This window comes from Pinus tabuliformis, chromosome 1_2 (assembly GCF_031772625.1).
Source record: "Pinus tabuliformis cultivar Carrire ecotype Pingquan chromosome 1_2, CPIR1, whole genome shotgun sequence".
In the NCBI taxonomy this organism is placed as follows: Eukaryota; Viridiplantae; Streptophyta; class Pinopsida; order Pinales; family Pinaceae; genus Pinus; species Pinus tabuliformis.
In genome coordinates this window covers 382,426,234-382,451,359 of record NC_142298.1, presented here as the reverse complement: position 1 = coordinate 382,451,359, position 25,126 = coordinate 382,426,234, and the positions used below count along the sequence as shown (strand labels likewise).

Sequence of the window (25,126 nt, the reverse complement as noted above, 5' to 3'; positions counted from 1 at the left end):
TTACACTGAGGTGTTTCATCAATTAATCTCCCCGGAATGCCACCTCGAGCATAATTAATTAAGTTATGCCCAATAATAATGTTGATTTTTGAAAGTTGTCAGAATGCAACGGAACGAAAGGAAAATTGTGTTGATGATGGAATATGCCAAGCGAATGCCATCAAACCCCATAAAAACTCCTCAAAACTCCATCGGGACCCCTGATGACATAAACCTACTCCACTGCCCTGGCCATCCCATGTCCTGGAAATCCACCCTAGTTGTACTATGAAGAAGAATAAAAATGGGGACATGACACCTTTTCTTATAGAATCATTGTCAATAGGAGAGATATCCAAGTCATAGACAAACTGACCAGTATACCAATTATCCAAGTGCTAAGTCAGCCCTCCATGAACAACAATAGCCTTCATACAGTGATAAGAAATCTGCCATAAGTCTGTCCAAGATATGCCACATGTATGTTCTCAATAGGGCTGAAATTCTGCCTATAGTCCAGTGTCAATCATCGTCCTAGTGCCATTGAAAACTCGTCCTTGATCACAGAAGAATATGCCTCAGGTAGCTCGCATTTCTTAGAAGAGTAGTGCAGCAGACATCTTTGAATTTCCTCACCACAGATGAAGTGTGAATTGGTTTCCAAATGGTGGAGTAATGATGCCAATATATAGTTGTTTCCTCATCTGAAAAGGTGCCTCTAAAGGCTAAGCCGACTTGACTTCTGGAGGGCCGACTTGGTCAACTTGGAGACATAAAAACATACTTTAAAAACTCAAATTTTCTTTCTTTTAAATGTCCAAATGCAATTTGATAAAATAATTTTTTTTTACTCAAATAAATTAATTTTTACTCTTTACAAAATCATATTGATAAAATATACATTATGAAGACCAAACCTAGTTACATTTTCAACATTTAGGACCAAGTATGAAGAGCCAAGCTTCCATTGAGAGAACAAACCATAGACTAGTTAGGTTCCAAGTCATTCGATGGGATAAATCCGAGAATAGGGTGATGTTCTCAAGATTTGTTGCATCTGGAATAAACTTTCTGTTCAAACAGAGGATTAACTATAGATTGACCTCTTTCAAACTTGATTCTATCTAACCAAGGTTATCTGGGAGGCAGATCTGGGAGACAGATCTCTCAGAGCATGCTGACTCACAATGACTACAATATCTCTTGCACCAACAATGATTTCAATGGCATCCATATGATTGTCAACCATACAACTTCTATACAGATCCTAATACTTCTTGGTTGCAGTGGCTTTCAATTGCCATAGAATTGTGTTGGGTCCCTATCACCCCCAAGGTATAAGTTCCTCCATTACTTGACAGCTCTCCTTCTACTCTAGCGTGTAGGTACTCTCTCCTATTACAGCTCTCTTGTTCCTCCATCACAACCACCTCCTGTGGCCAAATATCACTTCTACTGTTACCATGTGTTTTTCATGAGCTGCACATATGGTCTATGGTGTCCATTGTGCATCCGTTCTTCCCTTCTCTCTGTGCTGTCATTTTTACCTCCACAAATTTAGAGGTGTTTTCAGTGTTTTACTACAATGTCATTCTTTACATGTGAATTCGATCACTAAAAGCATGTTACACTCTTGCAGTCTGCATTCTAAGTGCATTTTATCACCAATGTTTTTCAACATTATCCACAAAAAATATGATCATAACAGTGTTGATTCTTGGGAATGTTCTTCAGCTATTTACACTTCCTTGCTTGCTAGTCTGGATACTCCTTGTCCTCTTGCTCTTATGTCTCACAATCATGCTCGTCGAGGTAGGTATGCACTTCTTTTTCATAGTCTTCTCAGTTTCTTATAGCAGCCTTCTGACAGCTTAGCCTCTGGCTAATGTCTCTTCTCTGTATTTTTTTGCACATCTCATATAGATCCCTATTGTTTTGCAAACATAACATCCAGCAAGAGCAAACCAATAATAGCCATATATGTTTCAACATTCAACAGAATATAGCAACTAAGCAATTAATTTTCTCAGTAACACCAACCAACTATAATGCTCGAAATTAAGATTCAACAACAAAACAAATTGCACAGCACAACGTTATCATCAAATTTCTAGGGCTATGTTTGAAAGATTCCACTCTTTGCCTTAAGATTAAACTCTAATACCATTTTGTCAAAATTTAAGTATAGTGATAGCAAGACAGTACTCCACAGAATCATGAACTACGAAAAGTGTGATAAATTTTTATAAGAGGATGATGAAGAAGCAATATATCAAAATATATATTGACTTTTGCCACTGGAGCTTCCAAATCCTGTGACCCTTTACTTGCCTAATAACCTTTCATTTCCCATTTCATATAGATTGCTTTTCCACTTGTTGATTTTCTTTGTGTAATCACAAAATGCACACACTAATTGCACCAAGAGGTGCTCTCCATCCCAATATGAAAGAGATGTTATGTAAACATTTTGGCTTGGTCAAATTACATTCAAAAATAAATAAATAAAGAAAAAAATGAAAATGAAAAAAAAAATGAGATAAAATCCATGTAATATAAACTGAATGGATAACCTCGAATATCAGCTCCCTCGCTAAATGGTTTCAGTGACAATCAGAGATATACACTCAAAAAAGAGGTTTGCACCATGACTGATTTGATCCCTCTTGGCACTTGATAGATCTAAAGTTTAAGATGGATCTAGGTTGGTTTTATATACAATATCTACACAATGTGACCATTAGGCTTTTAAAGCTAAGGCCGACTCTAACAAATTGAACAACATTATATTTCTATTTATTCCTTCTCAAAAAGCTATCCCAATCCCATAACTTCAAGTAACAAACAATTGTGGAAGTTCACATAATACCCAGTCTTAACTGCCAGTCATAGTTGATAAGGTCACTTCTATTCAAGTTCTATTTGCAATTGGAGAATATTATCTACATGATGGATTGGTTTTTTAAATAAGGAAAACCTCATGGCAAAACTCCCAAGGACTTACACACATTAGCGGATGGTACCTAGTGCAAGCCCGTTGGCACTAGTGTTATTAGGATTGGACCGAACCCGTTTGGACTTTGTCGGTTCGGCCATTTTCAGCCCTAAACCGGTCCGGACCAGTGCAACGAACTAGAAATGGCTAGATCGATACCAAACCAGCCATTTCTGCTGAACTGGTACTAGTTCATTGCAGCCGCTAACAACTCATGCGTGGGGTCCATTCAAGCGATTTTTCATTATTTTTAATTTTTTAATATTTTTCTTAGTTGTGGCTTCGGGGTGTGAACGGAATTGGAGTGTTTTTGAGCGAATACACACCAAGAAGAGGAACTGTTTGGAGCAAAAATGTTCAATACAACCTCAGGTTGAGGCAAAACCAGTTGCTAAATAAGACACCTGAATCAAGCAACATAACTTTGGATGACTTTGATCCATCATCAGAGTGGGTTGTGGAGACCCAGGAACCAACATTTGACAATGAAGATCTTTCTTGGATGGACTTGGACCCACTTCCAACTCCACCTTCAGGGTGAGGGGAATCAAGTCAAAATCCCACTATAGATCCTCACTCTGCCACTGCTAATTTTGAGGATGAAGATGAGGGGGAGGTTGAGGATGTTGATTCTGATTAGTAATTTAGTACTAATAGTATTGTAGTTTGATGTATCAGAGGCCATTTAGAGTCTATATCTTGATGTATTTTGTTTCAAACATGTATTGCACTAAGTGAGTTTTTGGTATTATCATATTATGCACTCTTACTTGCTATATAAATGAAAACTTTTTCATATTTATGTATAAATGGTTTGAATTTATATGGATGCAAATGAATATATATGTTTTTCTTTAAAATTTGAATATTTTATGTATTTTTGCTCAACCGGTTTTTTGGTCTGGATATTTTACCGGTTTCCGTCTAGTTCTAATCGGTTCGACGACCGGTCCAGTGCTAATAACTATGGTTGGCATTGACTATGGTGATTACCCCAACAGGGGGCGGGACATTAAGTGAGCAATGCAACAATGGTAGCCAGCTCAGCAAATCGACCTCGAGACTTCTTGCATGAAGCTCAAAGAACTCAATCATTCGAGCTAGACCGAGATTTATAGAACAATCACTACATATTGACAACATATAACCAGGAACAACTGATAGCATGGAATTGTTGGAAACGTAATCCTTAGGGATTATGTAAATTTAGATTATTCACTTGTGAGGAGGCAAAACTCCACAAGTGAACTTGAAGAGTTATGAGGAGTCCAAGCGACCTCTTGGAAGATGAAACCAAGGGTCATAAATAATGTATTAATCTATGTATCATTTGAATAATATGTATCTCATGCTTATCAGATCTTGTCTTCCATTTTTGTGAGTCTAATAGTGGTACTAGAGGCATGGTGTTTGGCCTTTGCCGACCACGAGTTTTGTGGTCCTCCTTGACCTAGGTTCTCCTCCATTTGCAACCTAGGTGATCTTCATGGGAAATCATGCTCGGTCTGGCTACTCATGCCATTGTCTCTGCGGGCATCCATAGCAGGTTTGAGAGCCAAAGTGAATAAGCATCTCTATGCTAGCATGAATGAGAGTTTGTTTGGTTTGAGGAAAGTCGTTTGCAGCCTCTCCTTTCTCGACCTCGAGCCTCCCATTCTTCTTCTCAACCCTGCACATTCGCAGCTTTCTTCCTTCGCACAATCACGAATTCTCCCTCCATTTCACACATCCATTTTTTTGTTAGCTCTCTCTTCTAGAAATATCTCTATTCACATCAACCATCAATGGACAAATTTCTAACTGCTACCCTCTTCGATCAATATCAGTAATTTAGGAAGTGAATTAGCTACCATAGTGGTGGCACCCAACGACTTCAATAAAATACAATGAGAAGGATTTTACCAATTATAAGGGAGGAGGTGGGATAGATCATCTATGCACCAATAAATCTCTATTGCAGACCAGCTCTTATCTAGAATCAATTGCACCAGTACCAACACCAAAAGTGAATGACCTAGTGGAATATATGACAGGGTTTGAATATTCAACAACTAAAGAGGCACATTTTCCGATCCTAGATTGTCAGAGATGCCAGTTAATGACCATTTTATTGATATAGTTGTTATTGTTGTTTCTTATAGTGAGCTTGGGAGTTAAAGCGTTGCATGGGGTTTTTTCTTGAGTAATTGGAAATGAACAATTTGGTTGAAGGCGAAAATCGTACTATGCATTGATCAGCTGCAACATCATGAGTATAAGTCGCTCCTATTGTTTTCCATTTGGTTATCATAGTCTCCATTGGTTATTCGGATCCCTACTCAATCAAGAAGAAAGATAAGGTGGGTTCTTGCACATGTTAAGTCACTTTCGAATTGGCCCAGTCTGTTTGGCACTACCACCCACTTTCACCTCATATTCGACAATGCCTAGCATCTGTTGTTTTTGTTACGTTCGACGTTGAGCTGCTCTTCCATCGTGTTCTTTGCAAAGACCCGTACGGTGTTTGAAGGCTTGGGGTTACCAACGAGACTATACGAAAGTCCGGTTTAATCAGCAGATTCCCTCGGGAGATGTTCGGTGAGATGATATCTCATCAGATAAACAACAAATCCTACCCAAAATTTGGATACTAAATGGTATTCCAAAATTCTATCACTTCATAATCGCTCTAGCTAAAGTCTACAGGTAATGAGATTTTGTCTATATTATTTTAATATTTTCATATTTCGCTCTTTATTTCGACTACTCGTCAAAACTCGACTCAAGTGTCTCCAGATTCGCTCTTTATTTGCTACATTTGGCACCAGATTGGCCACACATATCTCTAATTTTTCGGACTGTTTATGAACATTTTTAGCGGTTTATTGTTTTTCCTTTAAAACCAGCTCCATAACAAAGCTTTATATGATACGATGATACCAAGGAAAAATGGTGGGTTTGGAAAGTATTGCAAAAAGTGGTTTTCAATTCCTTTAAGAAGTCGTATTGGATTGGCATCACTTTTTCAATAAAGCCTTGCGTGGACTTAAAGGCCAACAGGCAATGTTCAAATATATAGTCCACTTGAATGATTTATTTTGCATGCTTTGAGGAGATAATATTGATAGGAGACATAGACTTTCTATAGTGTACAAGTTCTCTGAGAAGCCCCAATTAAACAACAAACAACTCAAACGATGTTTTAAATCCAAGCAAATTGAACAAACAAAAAGGGGGTTTCTTCTATGAAGAATTTGAGAAAGTAGTATGGGGTCCTGAGGAAAGCACTTTACCTCTCAAACTGATGTATTTAGACTTTCTCCATGAAATGACCTTCCCATTGGAGCTTTTGACCCATTTACATCATCCAATTGACTGATACCAATATGAAGTTTCCTGAGTAGGTGTTTCATCTTTGATTCGAACAGAGAAGCATGGTGCTCACAAAGTACAATCTGCAACACATCCCTTTGTTCTCACACAGTCAAACCATTTGGCTATTGTTTCTTTGGAAAGCTACTCACAATTTGGTATAATTATACATTCTCCTTGAGCTCTTACAAATTTGATTCCTAATTAGGCATTGCTTGGAGATAGAGCTTTCTTAAAATTCAACACTAAAATATACTTGTACCTTTTTGAAAATTAATTGAATTTGCATTGTAAATGGGTGTATTTTCGGTAGAAGTCGACATCCTTCATTTGTTTGGCTTCAATTGATTGGAAAATGGCTCGAATTGAATGAGTTATATCAAATTCTCTAATACTCTCTACTCTTGACAGTACAGTGAAAATCAGCAAAGCCACTCTCCCCAATGTTCAAACATGTTTACAAGATTCACAAGAGAAGATCGAGTTTCTCCAGCTTGAACCATGGCTTCAAGGAGATGAGTTACAACAAAGGAATCAACAGTTTGAACTAGTCTTTGTTCAGGCAATTCTCTATATGAGCTTCAGAAATATTCCCATAAGCATCCAGCACATGATCAGATTAGTGACACCACTTCAGGAGCAGATTCAAATGAAAACACAAAAGTTCATCTTGCACTTCCCAAGCCCATCATTAGACCTTAGGAAGAAGTCATCAACAACAAGCACAGAACCAGTCTTGGACATGAAAAGAAAGTTACCTTTCACATTCCAAACTACTCTAAACCAATCTAGTGTTAGAGCATTGGGTTTCTTCAAAAAATCTCATCTTCTCTTGCTCCACATCCACATTGAATTCTCAAATGCCAAAATTGTCATCGATTTGACCACATGAAAGATCAATGTTTTGATCTTCACCCTTGTGAGCATTTTCGAAAACATACTCAGCATTCAAACATTTTTTCCAGTCACAAAAAACCTACAAAAGCAAAGATTCACTTTAGATGGATCATTTCTTGGCAATAGTCCTCAACAACCAAGAAGATATATCAGTCATATCGTAGAATTCATTCTCGAGTATTGACACATCAACAGAGATATTTTCATCTTCTCATCTTCTATTTGAGAGGGGGGGAATTGATAGTCAGCGACTAGTTTCGAAGTCATATCAAGTGAGCCTGATCCACAACCAGAACCAAAGCCTAGAGCCAGAGTCAAAGTTGTAGCCAAAGACAAAGCCATGTTCCATGAGTGTGATATGGTTTGTTTTCATCCTAAAACAAACATTTGGTTTGTGGTCCTCCTGAAACCACCATTCAATAGAAGGCTTATTGCTTCTACTAGACAAAAAAATTGTAGTCATCTTCAAACCACCATTTCAACAGTTTGTGGTCATATTAAAACCATCATGAGGGAGCACTTCTACTTTGCTGAAGACATCAGCCTCTAGCCATATTCAAAATTGTTCCATGAACTACTTCGAGCCAAGTTCCAAAGTTAGTGGTCAGCCTTAAACCACCACAAGTAAAAGACTTTGGCTTCTACTATCCATTTGATTTATGGTTTTCCTTAAAGCACCACCTGTATAAGACTTCGACTTCTACTACCCACTCGGTTTGTGGTCTTCCTTAAACCACCATATGCATAAAGCACATCCAACCATTGGTTTCTATATACCTCTATATTTTAGCTCTCTTCTTGGACTCAGCATACACCCCTTCAAATTAAAAGGGGAAATGTTGGAAATATAATCCTTAGAATTATGTAAATTCGTATTATTCACTTGTGAAGAAGGTGAAAAGCCACAAGTAAATTTGAAGAGTCATGAGGAGTCCAAGAGACCTCTTGGATGATGAAACTAATGACCATAATGTTGATTTGGGGTAGTATCAGACGTGCTCTAGCCATGAAAATTGGTGGAGAGACTAAAGCACATGAGACCTCCAAGACCCAAAAATGGTTTGGGGAGATTCTACCCGGTGAAGGAAATATTAAAATAATTAATATTTTTAATGGGTTCCTAAGTCTAAACTTAGGAAAATAAAAATATTAATGGGTATTAATATAAAACTGGGTTAGAAGGTTCTAAATGAGATAGATCAAGCAAAATCTAATCTTAGCCATTAATTAGAGATGTAATCTCAGCCATTGAAGAATCAACAGAAAAAGTATAAGAGGAGGCTTGAGGGTCAGTTGGAGAGGCACCAGAGTGATCAGTCAGTTCGAATTTCTAGAGCGAGGTTTGCTAAGAGAAATCGAACTAGTGATCAGAGTTGCAGCGAAGGGCAATGAGTGCAGGGCAGAGAGGCAGAGATAGTGTTGGAAGACCAGCGCAGAGGCAGAGAGGCAGACGCAGAGCCAGCAGGAGCCATGCAGAGGCCAGCAATGACTGCGCAGAGGGCCAGAGGGCCTGCGTGAGTGACGCAGAGGCTGCAGAAGTGACGCAAAGGGCCAGAGAGGCTGCGCAGAGCCTCAGAGAACTATCACAAAGGGTTTCAGGCTAACGCAAAGGCCAGGAGGGCTGACGCAGTGCCTCAGAGAGACGTTGGAGAGAGTATCATGGAGCATACTTTCAAAATATCTTCTTCCGAAGAGAGGTATTACTACCAGATTATTTTCTCTGTCGGGTGAGCTAGTTAGGCACCCAGTTGTACTCAAGAAAAGTTGCTTAATAATAAAACCCTCAAAACTGCTGCACTAGTTTTCCCAAGTTGGGCTTTTCCGGGGACGATTGTCAAAAAATAACGGTGTCCCTTATGTGTTTGTCTATTTCTTTCAGCTGATGATCTGTAGATGGTTGAGACTGCATTGTGTTTATTTTAGTATTTATATGGTTAAATAACTTGTTAGTAATTAAACAAGTAGGCGGAATAAACCAGATAGTGTAGGAAAATTTCTAACGGGTTAGACTTAGAAATTTCAACACATACATTGTATTAATATGTATATAATTTGAATAATATATATATATATATATATATTATATATATATATCTCACGCTTATCAAATCTTGTCTTCCGTTTTCATGAGTTAAAGAGGAATAAACAGTGCAAGCATAACAGTGCACATTATGTCATTCATCCTTCTAGAAGACAACTTATAGCATTATCCCATCGTCCAAACAATGTAGGACATCTTGAATAACATTAATCTTACCTACTCCCTTCCAGTTCACAGCAAACCAGTCATTATCAGCAATGCTAATATGAGCTTTCTTCATAAGAGTCCAATGTTATTGAATCCCTATAAATATTGGCAGATTATTCATAAGAAATGCTTTCTCCACTTGGTCTGAGTGTATATGAGCTTTATACCAACCAACTGAATAAATTCAGTGTCTTCTCACTAACTAGATCACTCATAATGGTTAAAACCTATTTTTGATCAGGTATATCAAATTAGATTGAACTATAGTTATTCCAAAGCATGTAATAAAAAATGCAAAATGAAGCTGTGAGGGTTTGGGCTAGAAAGCAGAGTTAAATTTAAAACAGACTTCCCACCCGCCATGTTTCAGCCTTTCAGGGCGACTAAGGACCCTGCAAAGACGACAAAATCATTTCCTGAATAATATTCCAAACATTTCATAAAATGCATGTTTGCATCCTTGCAAATTTTGATTCATTAAGACATCCAGGAAATGTCCATTGAACAAATAATATATGAAATATTTGATAAAATGTTTCTCGATGATTCTATGCAGTCAAAGGGAATCCTATTTATAGAGTACAAAAGGATAGGTCAAGAGAATACCTATACATATCATTAGATTATAATGATCCACGTCATTTCTTGCCAATCTTAACAATATCAGTAATATCAGGTGCATAAAAGAGCAAAGGCCTCACTATTTTTAGATTGCAGATTTCAATTGTAACATCCTTCAACATGAAAGCACTCTCCTCTATAAATTGTGTATATGTAATGAAAAAAAAGGAACGAAGCCAAGATAGCAGTTATGATTGAAATGGGTATCAATTGACCCTATGCCAAATTGTATTCTATGGACAGTTGATTTAGATTGCCAAAACAACACCAATAATTTATCAGTAGATGAATCCTCAAAACAGATAGGTGTTCATAAATGATAACATTTTTCTTCTAAGAAGAAACAATCAACTGACAAACTCGCGTCTAGATTTACTTCTTATTTTACACTGGAATATGTTTGCCTTGGTAGGGATAGCATGCAACTCACGTATAATAAGATTTATCCTTTGCCACAGAGCTTTTTCCAACACCCCGATTGTCGAAAGAGCAGACCTGGATAGAGTTCTTCAAGGATACTTCTTCATCCTTATTATGAACCAAAAACTCTGGCATTTTTTGAGAATCCGAAAAACTAGAGCTATGTGATTCATCAGTTGAACATTCTGCTTCATCTCCATCTTTATCCTTTGTGTGACATACTTTTTCTTCATTTGGAATGTCAACCCCTGTTAGGCCTTTAATTTGAGGATACCATGAATCATGGGTACCAGCCAAACCTGCATGTTCAAAAATTTTGCATTGAAAATCAAGAAAAAGATGTAATATGGCACAAGCTCACTGGTTAACCAAAACTTAAAATGAGAAACGATGAGACAGAATGCAATACATTCTCAATAATCACATATATAGTTCTTGGTACCACTCTCTTAATCTTCCCCTGCATATTGATGTTCTTTCCAATAGGAACTCAAGATTACTAGAGATCAGGTACCCGACACTGAGCCAACTATGTCTCATCACAGTAAAACTCCTATTAGAGATCAGTTATGGAAGTTGGAAAAGTAAATATGTTTAGGACAAGCGATAGGTAGAACATGGATAGTATTATATGATGATGACTGGGAACTTTTCCCTTTTTTGCATTTCCAATTCCCATGCATAGGCAATGTTCGTCAAATCTGACAATTATAGTCTAGAGATAGTTCAGTCTTAATAAGTGATTGATATCTACAAAACATGAGCACCAATTGGTATACCATTTTCACTCGTAGAATTAATCTGTATGTAATACAAGTGACAAGGTTAAAAGCTAAACACAGGATCTGTACAACATAGAAGCAGCAGATAAATAGCATGCATATTGGTTGGGAATGCTGGCATGGAATTTTCTTCATATCATATGGTTTTTGTGAACAATTTCATTTTAATTTTGCAAATAGTGACTGTTCCTCATTTCTAAAAATCATGACTTAAAGATTGTTTTCTCAATCAGTACTCCATCAACAAGAAACATCCATAGCAGGAGACTACATTACATATAAAAGATAAAGCGACTTTCAGCTGACATTATGTGGAAGCGGCATTGGCATTATCATTGATTCTTGCATACTGTATTCCATACATAGCCATATTAGGCCAACATACAATCCAAAAGAATGATATGCAACCCCAATCTCTACAACTTTCACACAATAATAGGCCTTCAAAAGTCAGTGATTGTGGAGAAGAGTGCTAGATAATATAATTTTAGTAATTTCCAATGGGACTCAGAAGTACAACCAATGTACAATCAATGGGACTCAAAAGTACAACCAATGTAAATACATAGGAGGAGTACAAAAGAAACTCCTAACCCAATCTACAAGATGCATAAGGCCCAAAAGCTAGACAGTAGTACTAAAAAATAATACAGATTCAAAGCAAAACCCATGTTGAACATATAAGGCAGATGTAATATCCCAGATAGAAAAATTCTGAGAATTAACTCAAGAAAGATGCTACATATAAAAATCCATTCATTTAACAAAAGATTGTCATGTAAAATATAGCAAATAGAGTTTTCCAATTCAAAAATACAATGAGCAGAAAATAATCTCAGCTTTTATTATAATAAATAAATTGGGGTTTACATGTCAATGCAGTTAATATAGCTGAGATGGAAAGCTGGCCTCAAGAATCTGCCCTGAAACTGCACTGGCCTCCCAAAACTGGACTGAACTGCAATTGCTAAGCTCTCCTGTGAATTTTGGATGAATTCACCAAGGGGAGAGATGGGTACTCGCCCACTCTCATTGAATCACCCAAGGGTTTCCATCCTGGGGCTATTGCTGAAGCTGCAAACTCCCGGTTCTCCAAACATCTCCACAAGACAGAAGCTCAACTCCAAGATGTCTTCAAATCGTCTCCTCCTCCTCTTTTATAGATTTGATGGACTGCTCTAGAAGCCTTATTTTATTATTATTTTAATTTTTAATTACTTAGTACGTTTTCCCTCCTTAATTTTAATTAAAATACCTTATTAATTCCGGAAAATGGTAAATGGGTCGTCATCCCTCCTCAAGCCATTGGAAGTCACTTCCCACCATCTCATCCTGTAGATCTTCTTGTTTTGGTTCCAATGAGCTATTACACTAAGGTGTTCCATCAAGTATTCCTCCTGGAATGCCACCTTAAGTGTAATTAATTGAGTTAGGCTCAATAATAACCCCGTTTTCCGAAAGTTGTCAGAATGCAACGAAACAAAAGGCAAGTTGTGCGGATGATGGAATATGCCAAGCAAATGCCATCAGATCCCATAAAAACTCCTCAAAACCCTATAAAGCCCCTCCAGAAGCTCCTAGGCCCGCTGATGGAGTAAACTTGCTCCTGTGACCTAGCTGCCTCCAACCCTGGAAGTCCATCCTGACCACGCCATAAGGGAAACCAGAAAAAGGAACATGGCAGTGGAAATCAAGACACATCTGAGCTAGAAGCAAGATAAGAGGGGGAAGAAGAAGAGGACTCCCCTGTCGTGACCTCAATCACCAAGAAGGGTTTGATATACTCTCTTACAAACTCATCTAGAGAGAAACTAACACTAAGGGGACCAGGTGGATGATCTTGGGCAGACACCAATTGTCCACCACAACTCTCTATAGGTCGTTGGGGGAATAAGGTAATGGATCTTAGAGCATTTGAAATGGTGGAGGGGCAAGTAGTCGAGTTGTGTCATGCACAAAAGGCCCTAGTGGGAACTGGTCTAGAGGAGCTTTTTTAAGAACATACACAAAAAAGAGCTTGTACGACCTCTAGGCAACTAGATTTACAAAATCAATGTGCATTGTCAGCGTGGCTAAATAATAGAAACATTTCTTATGAAGCATTCCATATTTGAAATGAGCAAATAAGGTTTAAAATATATCAAAAACTATTATTTTTGTTGAAAATGCAACATATATTAGATTAGAAATCATTATACATGTAGATCAAGATTAACACATCTGGGCACAGTAGATGCCCCTTCCTACATAACCAAGGAAATCTAGTGATCCTTTGAGGGAATGCATTAGTGGAATTAGCGGAACCACAACACAAACTGCAAGATGTTCAACTTAGCATCCACACAGTCACTAATGTTAAGGTGCAACAAATGAGTTAACGAACACGGAAAGTAAATTAAATATCCATAACGTAAACAATGATGCAACAATGTTAAACAAAAAACCAACTAAGAATTCTCATTAACTGATAAAAAGGTGCAAGAGGTTGTCATGTCCCCATTTTTATTCTTCTTCATAGTACAGCCAGGGTGGATTTCCAGGACAGGGGATGACCAAGTCAGTGGAGCAAGTTTATGTCATCAGGGGTCCTGATGGAGCTTTGAGGAGTTTTTATGGATGGTTTGATGGAGCTTTGGAGTTTTTATGGGATTTGATTGCATTCGCTTAGCATATTCCATCATCAGCACAGTTTTCCTTTCATTCCATTGCATTCCGACAACTTTCAAAAATCAACATTATTATTGGGCATAACTTAATTAATTATGCTCGAGGTGGCATTCCGAGGAGATTAATTGATGGAACACCTCAGTGTAATAGCTCGTTGGAACCGGAACGAGAAGATCTACATGATGGGACTTTTGGATGTGAGTTTCAGTGACCTGAGGAGACATGGTGGCCAATTTACCCTTTTCCCGCATTAAAAAGAATATTTTAATTAAAATAAAAGAGGGAAAAGTGCTCCATGATTAAAATAATAATAAAATAGAAGGTTCTAGAGGGGTCCATCAGATCTATAAAAGAGGAGGAGGAGGCCATTGGAGGACATCTTGGATTTTGATATTGTTTCTTGTATGAGAGGTTGAGAACCCGATTCTCTACTCCATTGGTAGCCCCAGGACAGAAACCCTCGGGTGATTTAGTGAGATTGGGCGAGTACCCATCTCCCCTTGGTGAGTTCATCCAGAATTCACAGGAGAGCTTAGCAGTGGCAGTTTGGTTCAGTTTTGGTGGAGGGCCCGTGCAGCATTGGAGCAGATCCTTGAGGCCAGTTCTATCTCAGTTATCTCAGCTATTTTTGTTATTCCAGCATGTAAAACCCAGTTTATACATTATAATAAAAGTTGAGATTATTTTTGCTCATTGTATGGTTGACTTGCATGCATTCTCTTGTTCTATTTTACATGGAAATCTTCTATTTATGAATCGAAAATTTACCCGAAGTATTTATGAGTTAAAATTTTGAGAAAACCCCAAATTGTTCCATTTGGGACATTATAGAGGCCTATGAACAACATCAAGCTACAACAACTATTCAAGTCATATAGAGGCCTATGAACAACATCAAGCTACAACAACTATTCAAGTCATCAGCGAATCAAATCCTTTACAAAATTTAGATGGGGTATTTATAATCTAACTAAGGGAATATAAAACAATTTATTTCATGTTTTCTTATATTCCATACCTCAAAGAAATTTGAGAAGGAAGATGATCCATTACGATTGTTGGCATTCTATGCACAGACTGATGACTTTTCCAACCTTATCAATGCACCTATTTGTTTGGATGTATCTGCAACAAAAATAGTGCACTGGGTTCTATGACAAAAGTCAAATACTAACACAACTTATATTTCTTCTTGTATGGATAGGTCACACAAGTTTACATGATAATGGATTTAGCACACTAGTAAGAACACCATTTCTCATTTTGATCTGCGTCGAAGGTTGACAATTGCAATGTGCATTCCATGTTGATGTTGTTGTGCTATTTTGCACATCTGATTCAACAACCAAATTTGCACACCCATAGATAATTTTGGATGAACTTCTTATTAGTACAATTCAAACAACCATGGACATAGTCAATCCTAGACACCTTCCAAGATCAAGCCTCCTCACATAGGATTTATTGGTCCCCAACAATCATTCTACCAGTTAGATAAGATAACTATATTAATGTCCAACAAATGACCAGAAAATTAGGTCAATAAGACTGTTGAGTACAATTATGTCAATACAAGGAGTACGAATTTGTCTCAAATATAAAGAACAAGAGATAAAGCAAAACATAATGTCTAAATGCTAAAACATGGAAAACCTTTGACTTTGAGTGCAAGCGGCCATAGAAAGGAGCCAAGGACAAGGTAACGATCCACTAGATCTATCTCTTCTAGCACTAAAGGTTGAATGAAGAAATTAAAGATAGAATGGTGGCCCAAAGGAGAGTAGGGGGTAGATCTAGACCCTTTGTTGCACTGTTGTCATGAAGAAGTAACTTTTCACTAGTGCCTACGGGACCTCTAGGGAAGGGGAATGGTCCCTTAAGTCTGCACCACTCTAGAGTTCAAACCAATGTTGTTATCAGTATCTCTTGGTACCCTTCATTGATGGAAGCATCGTAAAGAAGGAGGTAATTTGTTGGACAATATTTGGTTTAGGAGGTTGGACAATGTGGGCATGAAATTTGAGTGCCTCTTGTATGTAAAGAGATAGACATCTTTGGTCTGATGGGATCCATAGGGCATGCATTCAATGGAGAAGCATGCAATGGGGCCAAAAAATGAGTCCATCCCTCATCACCATAGAAAGCCATCTTCAGATGTAACCCACCTTGAGGGTTTATCCAAGTGACCTTTACATATTTCCTATAGATATCCTCTCATATGACTTTATTCATCTCGTATTTGGTTGGTAAAAGGTGGTCGAGCACACACAAGGAGTACCTGAATAGAGCAAGTTGGTCCATCATAATATTAACTAAAGCAAGGAGATACAAGTCTCCAGCATACCAACACAAAGAGTAAGTCAAAGGATTAGCTACTGCAATGGACCTCATATGAATTGTAGGCCAAGTATGGATACTAGTCACACCCATACGTTGTATCAATGAAGCTTTGAACCCGATATAGAAGAGTGATGAGACCAAACATTGTCTCAAGTCGAAAGGGGTGAGCTCCAAACTCTGCAAGAATAATGGGTTGAGGAACTATCTACTTGCTCCAAATAATGCAACAAAGGATGATGGTTTGTGCTCTCTCTACTAAACACCAATCAAACTCTAGTAAACCAGGTCCCCAAACCTCAAAATCATATAAAACTGTGGGTTGAACAAGAGTTTCTATGAGTGACATCTTGGCCAATATATTATTGAAAATGATTTTGAAAGCAATGCCTCTCAAGAATGGCCAAGGACCCATAGCCCTTGTTGATTCGAGGTTGAAGTGCATGCCACAAAATAAAGTGAGGTCCTGTGACTAGCACCCCTAGATAAGTATATGAGCTAGTGATCTCAATCTCCTCTCCTTTGAACAAGAAATGGTGATCAATGAGGATATCCTTCAACACCTTGAATATCATGACCTTGGTTTTGCCATGGCTAACCATCAACTAATGAAGATCACAGAAAAGGACCAAGGCATTCAGTTGTCTCCACAATTTTTCGAGGTATGGGGCTTGAAGGACCACATCATCTACAAATATCAAAGTAGAAATCAAGATATGGCATAGAACGCAACCATCATCATCCTAGTTGTGCTCATGCAAAAAGGACCCAAGCTCATCAAAGTAGATCCCAAATAGTGTGGGAGACAAGGGGTAACCCTGTTTTACCCCAATTTGATATGATCTAATATGTACCACTTGCTAGCCTAGGCCAATAGTATTTTTAGCTCAATCTGATACAATCTCAATGCTCCTTGTCTAGTTGCCCACTCTTCGTATAGAACTGTATATTCTTATCTTATAGCTTTGTGCCAACTTCAATAACAAGCTTTGCAACCACCAGTATGACATATTCTTCCTCTTCATCATCCCAAATTGATGGCTCATGAAGCTTTAGGATATCCATATTGAACACTAGATGAAAACCCATGCAGCGAGCATATCCAACTTGTTAAATGATGGTGTAAGGGCCATATCCAAGCAACTTAATTTTTTTTTCCTTTTTGGAACACTATTCGTAAAGAAAAACCCAAACTTAGTCTCGTGTCAAATTGGTGATCTATGCAAATTTGATCAAGCCTAGCATTACACTTCCACTAACTCTTCTAGAAAGCTTTTTGAACATGATCGTGAATCTTACAAATGTAGTTAATGAACATTATAACTTGCCCATGTGCGATAACTTCCTTCATCATTGTTGCCTCAAGAACAAGGCCCAATATAGCTAATGAACACTTCAAAGAAAATCAAAGGCACACTTAAAAGGGCAAAGTGCACTTAGCAATTATAACCATGTTTCACATATGGGATTTTGAAATCCCTTATCTTCAGATGATTATGATAGAATATTTGCAACAATTGAACAATGGTGAAATTTACAACTTCACTTTGTTCATTTTTTGTGGACTAAATCAACTACTTCCCTTTAGTTCAGTATCCATCAATATCTACAATGGTTGTCAAAAGTGGTTGAGAAAATAGTTGAAAAGTCTCCATTACAATTGAAGATACTTGATGATGGTAATCCAAAGTTGTTAATTTTAGATAACAATGGTATGTTCTATGCTTAAGAGCAATTTACTTCAATTTTTCTTATTAGCCCAATATCAATGTCCAGATTAGCAATCACATAAACATGATAGTAATTGCAGATAGAACATAAATAATAAACAGAAGACAAGCCAAGACAAGAGGACACAATATTTGGCGGATGCCAGGGAAAAACCCCAATTTGAGGAAACCCCTCGATCAATTCTTCTTATTATTCTTCAAAAGTTCAACAGAGAGTAGAATATACAAAATTCACTTGCCCAAACATAGTCAGATCTGTCCAATCAAACTACAGTCAACAAGATGCCCTAACTAGAAAATCAGCACTGGCCAAATCAGTATAATTACTCCTCCAAATCAGCTCGGTCAAACCCAGTCAATTTGGCCTCCAACAATAGTCCAAATCAGCCCAAAATAGTCCTGAAGAAATTGGTCAAACTTGGTCAACACACAGTCAAATCTGCGTCAAACTTGTTGCAGTCAACGTTGGTCAAACAACACATAAAATCTTGGTTTTTGTGCCCAAATATGCGGCCTGCCCAAATAGAGATGTTCCCACAAAAATCGCAGTCAAACAGGGTCAAACGTTGCCCGGTCAACGCTAGTCAAACTTGCTGCAACTTGGTCAACGCTGGAAAACAGAAATTGCAGTCAACCCTTCACATGTTGTCATGTCCCTTCCTAAATTAATTTGGAACTAGACTAATTATTGCATTTTGGGGCCAATTTTGGAGATAATGGAGCCCATTCGATTTTTATTAGGAGATTAGCCTTAGGATAAGTTGTTTTGTTGTAGTTAAATTACACAAGGGGCCACCCACACTAGGGAAATACGCACTCCCTAGTTCGGTTTGCATGGAGGTGGTTAAGTGAGGGCCCACGATGGCGGTAAAATTGGAGGGAAAAGTGCTCCACGAAATCTATATAAGGAAGGCAGCTCTCCTCATTTGATTCATCTTTGGCATATTGAATTTCTCTTTGGTTGCTCGAGTTGCTTAGACCACTTGCTGTTTAGCAAGAGTTCTTCAAGTGAAGAGCTCACCTTTTCTTTGGGGAACTTCGAGTGCCACCCTAGGAAGGTTTTTCTTCATTTCTTTAGGGGGAGGATCTCATTGTGATTTCCAGCTATTGCATTCATCTCTAGGTGGTGCGTATTACTAGAGGACGCAGTGAAGAGGAGGTCGATTTTGCTTGTGGTGTCTTGCAGTGGAGTTTGGGTGAGAGATTTTCCGAAGAGGAGGCATCAGAGGATTGTTGGCATTTGGGAGAGTTTTGGAGCTGCAAGAGTGTGCTACCTTGCAGGGTGGCTTTCGCACTTCCTGGGCCAGTGCAGAGGCAACATTGGGTGCTCACGTGGAGGGTAGAGTATCAGTCTTTGAGGCTGAAATTCACCGTGGAGGTTAAGGGAAATATTTGGAGAGGTGATTGCTGCATTTTTAGAGCTTGGAGGAGGATTTCGTTGGTGTTCCTTGTAAGCTATATTCCTTGAGCAGTTTGGAGGGCATAGGGCCTATTGGAGGCCGAATTTGGAAGGTCAAAATCCGGCCAAACCATTTCTGGGTTTTTTTGGGTTTTTGACAAGGATCCCAGATATAAAGTTTCAAATTTTCTGAGCACTGTAGGTGGGGTTTTCAGTCGTATCTTTTCAGAAGACAGTGTAGAATTGGTGGGGATTGCAGAGTGCCTTTGGGGGTCAATTTTGGGAGATCAAAATCGGGCAAACTACTTCTGGGTTTTTGTATGTTTTGGTCAAGAAGCTTGGGGCTGAATTTGTAGCATTTTACGAGCAACGGAAATGGAGTCTCTTGCAGTTCCTTTCCAGCCAGCGGTGCAGTTTTCTGGGCAACACAAAGCATTAGAGAGTAGACATTTTCCAATACTTGATATCATTGTCTCATCACCTGGATTCCGTCATGTTTTCCATTGAGGCAAGTCCAGGTGCATTCATCCATACTATTGTACTTGCTCCATTGATTAATAAAATGGCTCAGCTGGTTCTACTTCTTGAGTTTTTATGAGCATGTGTTGTTTGTTAAATTTTCTGCATTGATAATCGTTTTTGCTTTATATATCATTGTTTGTTAAAGTTAGGAACATTACACTTGTGTGGAGGAGGAGAAGGTTGTACTAAAGTTTGTACAACCCAATCAGATGAGGAGAGAGGATATGCGTGAGATGTATAAATGTCCAAATGAGGTAGATGCTCCTTCTATTTATAGGCAACGTTGAGGGTGAAGAGACATGACTTTTGGGCTTCTGAGCCTACATTATATTGTTGACCAACCTTGACAATTTTCCATAGAAGAAATAATTTCATAATTCCATTTATACATGTCAAAATGAGATGATCTTTAGATCAATCCTACACCCCTAGGAAAGAGGAATCCAACAAAAATATCATCTCCATCGTATGAGTTGTCTGAGGTGAAGTTTGGCCCTAGTTTCAAATTTAACACTCCCTCTCACTACTAGGGAGAACTCCACCTGCCAAACCATCTGACAATTTGTACCATCCCTGTCATCCCTGCTCTACTATGCTCTGCTGAACGATGAAGAAATAATGAAGAAGAAATGATCAAGAGTGTATTATACCACTCTCCACTGACCCGAAGTCGTCTCCATTGATCCCAAATCAATATCAAGCATCCTAGCATAGGGAGTACAGTAGTACATGATGCGTCCATCGGTAGTATTATGGTCCCTATCCTCATTTCCCAATTCATTGGCCAGATGAGGTACTTCCCATGAGTCCCGAACTACATAGGTAGGATGTATCGACAAGAGAAGGTGAACCACTCATCCTGCTCATATGCCATAGGAGAAGGTGAACCACTCATCCTATGCATATATCAACCATCATGGGGTATCACAGGGGAAGGTGAACCACTCACCTGTACACAACACCACTAGAGGAAGCTGAACAACTCACCCTATACACAGCACCACTAGGGGAAGGTGAACCACTCACCCTATGGTTGCTCATCGCTCCAAGAAGTACCCCAAGCCCCCAGAGCTCCTAGAGCTCAATATCTAACTCAAACGGGACCCTCATAAGAGGGTCTCTCCACGACTCCAAGTCATTCACGAAAGGTTAATAATTTGACCTTCCCAGGGGCTTCGTAAGAATATCTACGACCTGTTCATCAGTCCAATGTGACAGAGCCTTATTGCTCCCCATTGTACCTGATATCAATATGCTTGGAGCGGTCATGAAACACGGTGTTGACACTCCATGTCAACTACCCCATAGCTATACATCTTTTCGCGCATGGATTTCCATCATGTCCGAGCACTCAGATGATCCACAAATTCATCATTATCAGCTATATGTACACTGGAGTTTTGTAAACCCATTCTGCATTTTGTAATGTAAATGATCCTAGTAAGACAAATGTATGTAACAACCTAGGTAAATTTATTTTTCTGATGATGATTTCTATCCTAGGAGGTTTTTAGTCTCACCGATTCATGTGTGTTTCTAAACACGGATGATCAGCAAAGTTTTTCCCTCCAACCTCACCCAAAGCTAGGGTGGATTTTGTCGTCAGGATTTTAAATGAGTCCTAGTGTTATTTATCGAGTCTCTGTAAAAGTGATTTGGGAATAATTCTAACTATTTGGTTAGATTATTTTATTACAAGTCACTTAGTCTACTAGATCATATTTTGTGTCGCAGAAATGGGTAATTATTGAGGGTCTATAATGAACGGGTGTTCCCCCTTCATGGGTTAGAAATGTAATATTTCATGTAAAAAATATTTAGTGCATGGTCCCTCATAGTTAGACACCATGGCTAAATATTAGAGGGTTGGAAAAATTAATAATCCCCTCATGAGTCAATTAATTAAAATTTCTGGCTAAAATAAATTAAAATGCTAAAGCTAGAAATTTAATTAATTTAGGTCCTAGGAAAAATTAAATTCTCCAACATTTAAAATTCGTGGGTTTTAAAGTTTTTAATTTTTGGAGGTCCTCGACCAAGGGAATATTGAAAATTTCAAGATATTTTGAACCCTTGGGCCATAGTAGTTAAGTCAAAGTCAACTTTTTGCGGCAATTAACTCAAAATAATCATTTTTGAGTTAATAAAAAGAAATTAAAACTGAAATTCAAATTTCTTCAAAAAGTAACTACAAGGGCTGAACTAATTTAAAGAACCATTTCTGAAACTATAAAGATTGACTGAACTGTAAATATTGTAAAGGAGTTTTATAGAGCTATCTATCCTGAACAGAGTATGAAACCTTAAAAAAAAATTCTGTTCTAAATTTATACAAAACTTCATATAACTAATTGATTGATTCGATGATAAGTACTTACTTAGTCTGCTGCAGATGAAGATGTTTCAGAACTTCTCCAGTTCGCTCCCGTTTACCAAAAGACCGAAACCACCCAACCAAACTGAGCAGAACCTCACTACTCAGTCCAGTAAGCTTCTCAGTTGAAGCAGACTGTTCCCTCGTGCCCAGAAACCTCAGAACAACCAACGCTCCTTCTGTTGGTAACTCAAGTTTATAACGTTTCGTACTTCTTCAGTATCCCCTTCGTTCTTTCTTCTTCTTCTCGATCCCTCCCAAAATTGTTCTCTCTGGTTTATAAATTGTTTCTTAGCAGTGGCCCCTTCCTCCAACAACCCACCACTTCATCTCCTCGTGACACCCTTCCCATGTCACGTCATATATATTTCTTTTTAAAAGGTATATTGTTTTTTATTAAATATCCTTTTGTTTGATTTTAATATAAAGGTTTAGACTTATATTAAAATACTTTATCATTAATTTATTTTTATTATTTTATTAATTGATTAATATAATTTATTTAATATTATTTTATAGGTAGGTCATTACAGTAACTTTATTTCAATGTGATGATTAAAAGATCATTTGATCTTCATCAACAGTTGAGATTGCTTTGACAGGGATCAAGTCAACTAGCCGTTGGAGAATTCTTCTATAAATGAGAGGTCTCTCTCCATTATTTGGATCCGATTTTTGAATCGTGTACTTGCTCTAAGAAAGCTCTTATAACTTTTTTTCTTGTTAATAAGACGCGGAGACTTTGGGGTTTCAGATCGTGGTGTTCCTCTTTCAGATTTATGTGGCAATATTGTTCTTAATACTTTGCTACTTTTATTTGCATTTTCTGGTTAATAGCCTTTGAGGATTGATCTGTGTACAGGTATCTTGCACAGATTTCTAGGTTTTTTAGAATATCATTTTAATTTGATAGAAGTAGTAGGTATCTCTATTTTTTGATAATTCTATGATCATTTTTTAAGTCTCTATTAATCTAACAAGCATATTTAAGTGTGCAGAAGTTATCATTCAGAATTTGGGCATTTGGGAAAGTCTTTCGCTGGACCAACTGACTCTCAGTTGACAAAATCTAAAAGAGCTCACTATATTTTTAATTTTTGAAATCATTTTATAGAATATTTTACTTGCAGGGTTTTTTTTAGGCTTGTGCCTCTTTAAAATTTCAAATTTATTTCTAAATATTGTGCAAAAATTTGCTTAAATCTGACTAATAGAGGGCTTTGATCTGCAAATCTGTTAGATCTGTAGAATATTATTGTAGATTTGTAAATATCAATTTTTTTTAATTCAATGGGGTTTTGGGTATTTCATATTTTTGTATATACATGCTTTGGGGTTTTTTCTATCTTTTGTTTGTGCAAGAACAGATCTGAAAATTGCAGGTGATTTTTGTGGATTCCGGAGAGAAATCTAAGCCCCGGAGGGCATCTCCATTTTGTTTGCAGGTTGAAGATAAATTTCAAGAAGATCGTAGGCAAAAAAAAATTGGGCCTTGGGGCCTTGCGCTAGCCATCTCTAGCCTCTTTCTTGGCCTCCCTTGTTCACCAAAATTCTCTCACTAATTTTTCCTAAATTTTTTCCAAAAAATTTTAAGAAGTTTTTTCACAAAAAAAATGAGTTGAAGATTTTCAGTGACTTGGGCAGCCCATCTTCAAGTATCTTCAAACCCTTAGGGGCTGGCTGGTGCACATCCTCTAAACCCTTACCTCTTTCATTGATGTAATTGAAAGCATCATTAATACTGGCATAAAATTTTAGTTATTTGAAATTTAGCAGCAAATTAGTTTGCATCTTTCACTGCATTACATTTTAGAAATATAATTACTTTTAGAAACTTTTGCATGTTATTTTCTGAATATTATTTCACTTTTTTTTAGTAATTTTCTGAGTTTTTAGATCAAATACATCAATAGATCAGAAAGAATTAAACTCAGAAATTTTCTGAATTTAGCAGCAAATTTAATTTACATTTTTACTGCTATATAATTGCAGAAATAGAAGTTAGCTTCAGTAACTTTTGCAAACAAATTTCTGAAAATTGTTTTACTATTGTTCAGTAGTTTATTTCCGAGTTTTTAGATCAAATACATCAATAGATCAGAAATAATTAAACTCAGAAATTTTCTGAATTGTAGTTATCAGTTTGTCATTTAAAATTTTCTGTTGTTATACATAGAAATTTATGAATATTGCATGGTTACAGGACTGTTGTTTTAAAATATATTGTTGGTTTTAACATTTGATGTAAGAGCAGATTACTAGACTAATATTTCATTAATGTGATATAAGTTTAAAACATTTAGTTTAATTTCTGAAGTTCATTTGTTCTTTTACATGCTTATGCAAATAGGACTAATCTAGTTTTACTTATGCATCTAATGATCTTGATTGAGTATTTCATACAAATGAATTTTTAAATTTAAAGTTGTTTTAATACAACAATTTTACATTTCAGTGCATTATACATTTCAGTAATTATTTGTGCAGATTTTACATTTTGCAGTGCTAGTATAAGTACCTGCTTTCACATTTAGATCACCACCTTTTTGAGCCTTAAGTTAAGTAACATTTAATACATATTTCAAAACAAACAAAACAAAAAATAAATAAATAAATAAAAATTAGGCCCTCATTTAACTAAAATTAACCAAGTCTCTGCATTTCACATAGTTTTAAATTTTGCATTTTCATAAGAAACAATCGAATCTTTTCAGCAGCAGTTTCTCATCCTTTACTTGAACCTTTTTTTTTTGCAAGATAGTTGACTCCACAAGGCACTGGTATCACTTTCTTCAAATATTTTG

General features: G+C 37.3%; 1 protein-coding gene across 1 annotated transcript in view; it reads right to left on the bottom strand.

Annotated features, from left to right (window-relative positions):
• Positions 1 to 25,126, bottom strand: part of LOC149205969 (alpha/beta-Hydrolases superfamily protein) — a 217,051-nt gene that overhangs the window by 154,815 nt on the left and 37,110 nt on the right. Inside the window, exon 5 of the mRNA XM_089397554.1 lies at positions 10,522 to 10,810. Within this exon, the coding sequence (XP_089253680.1) occupies positions 10,522 to 10,810 (289 nt within the window). The remainder of the gene's footprint in view (positions 1 to 10,521; positions 10,811 to 25,126) is intronic.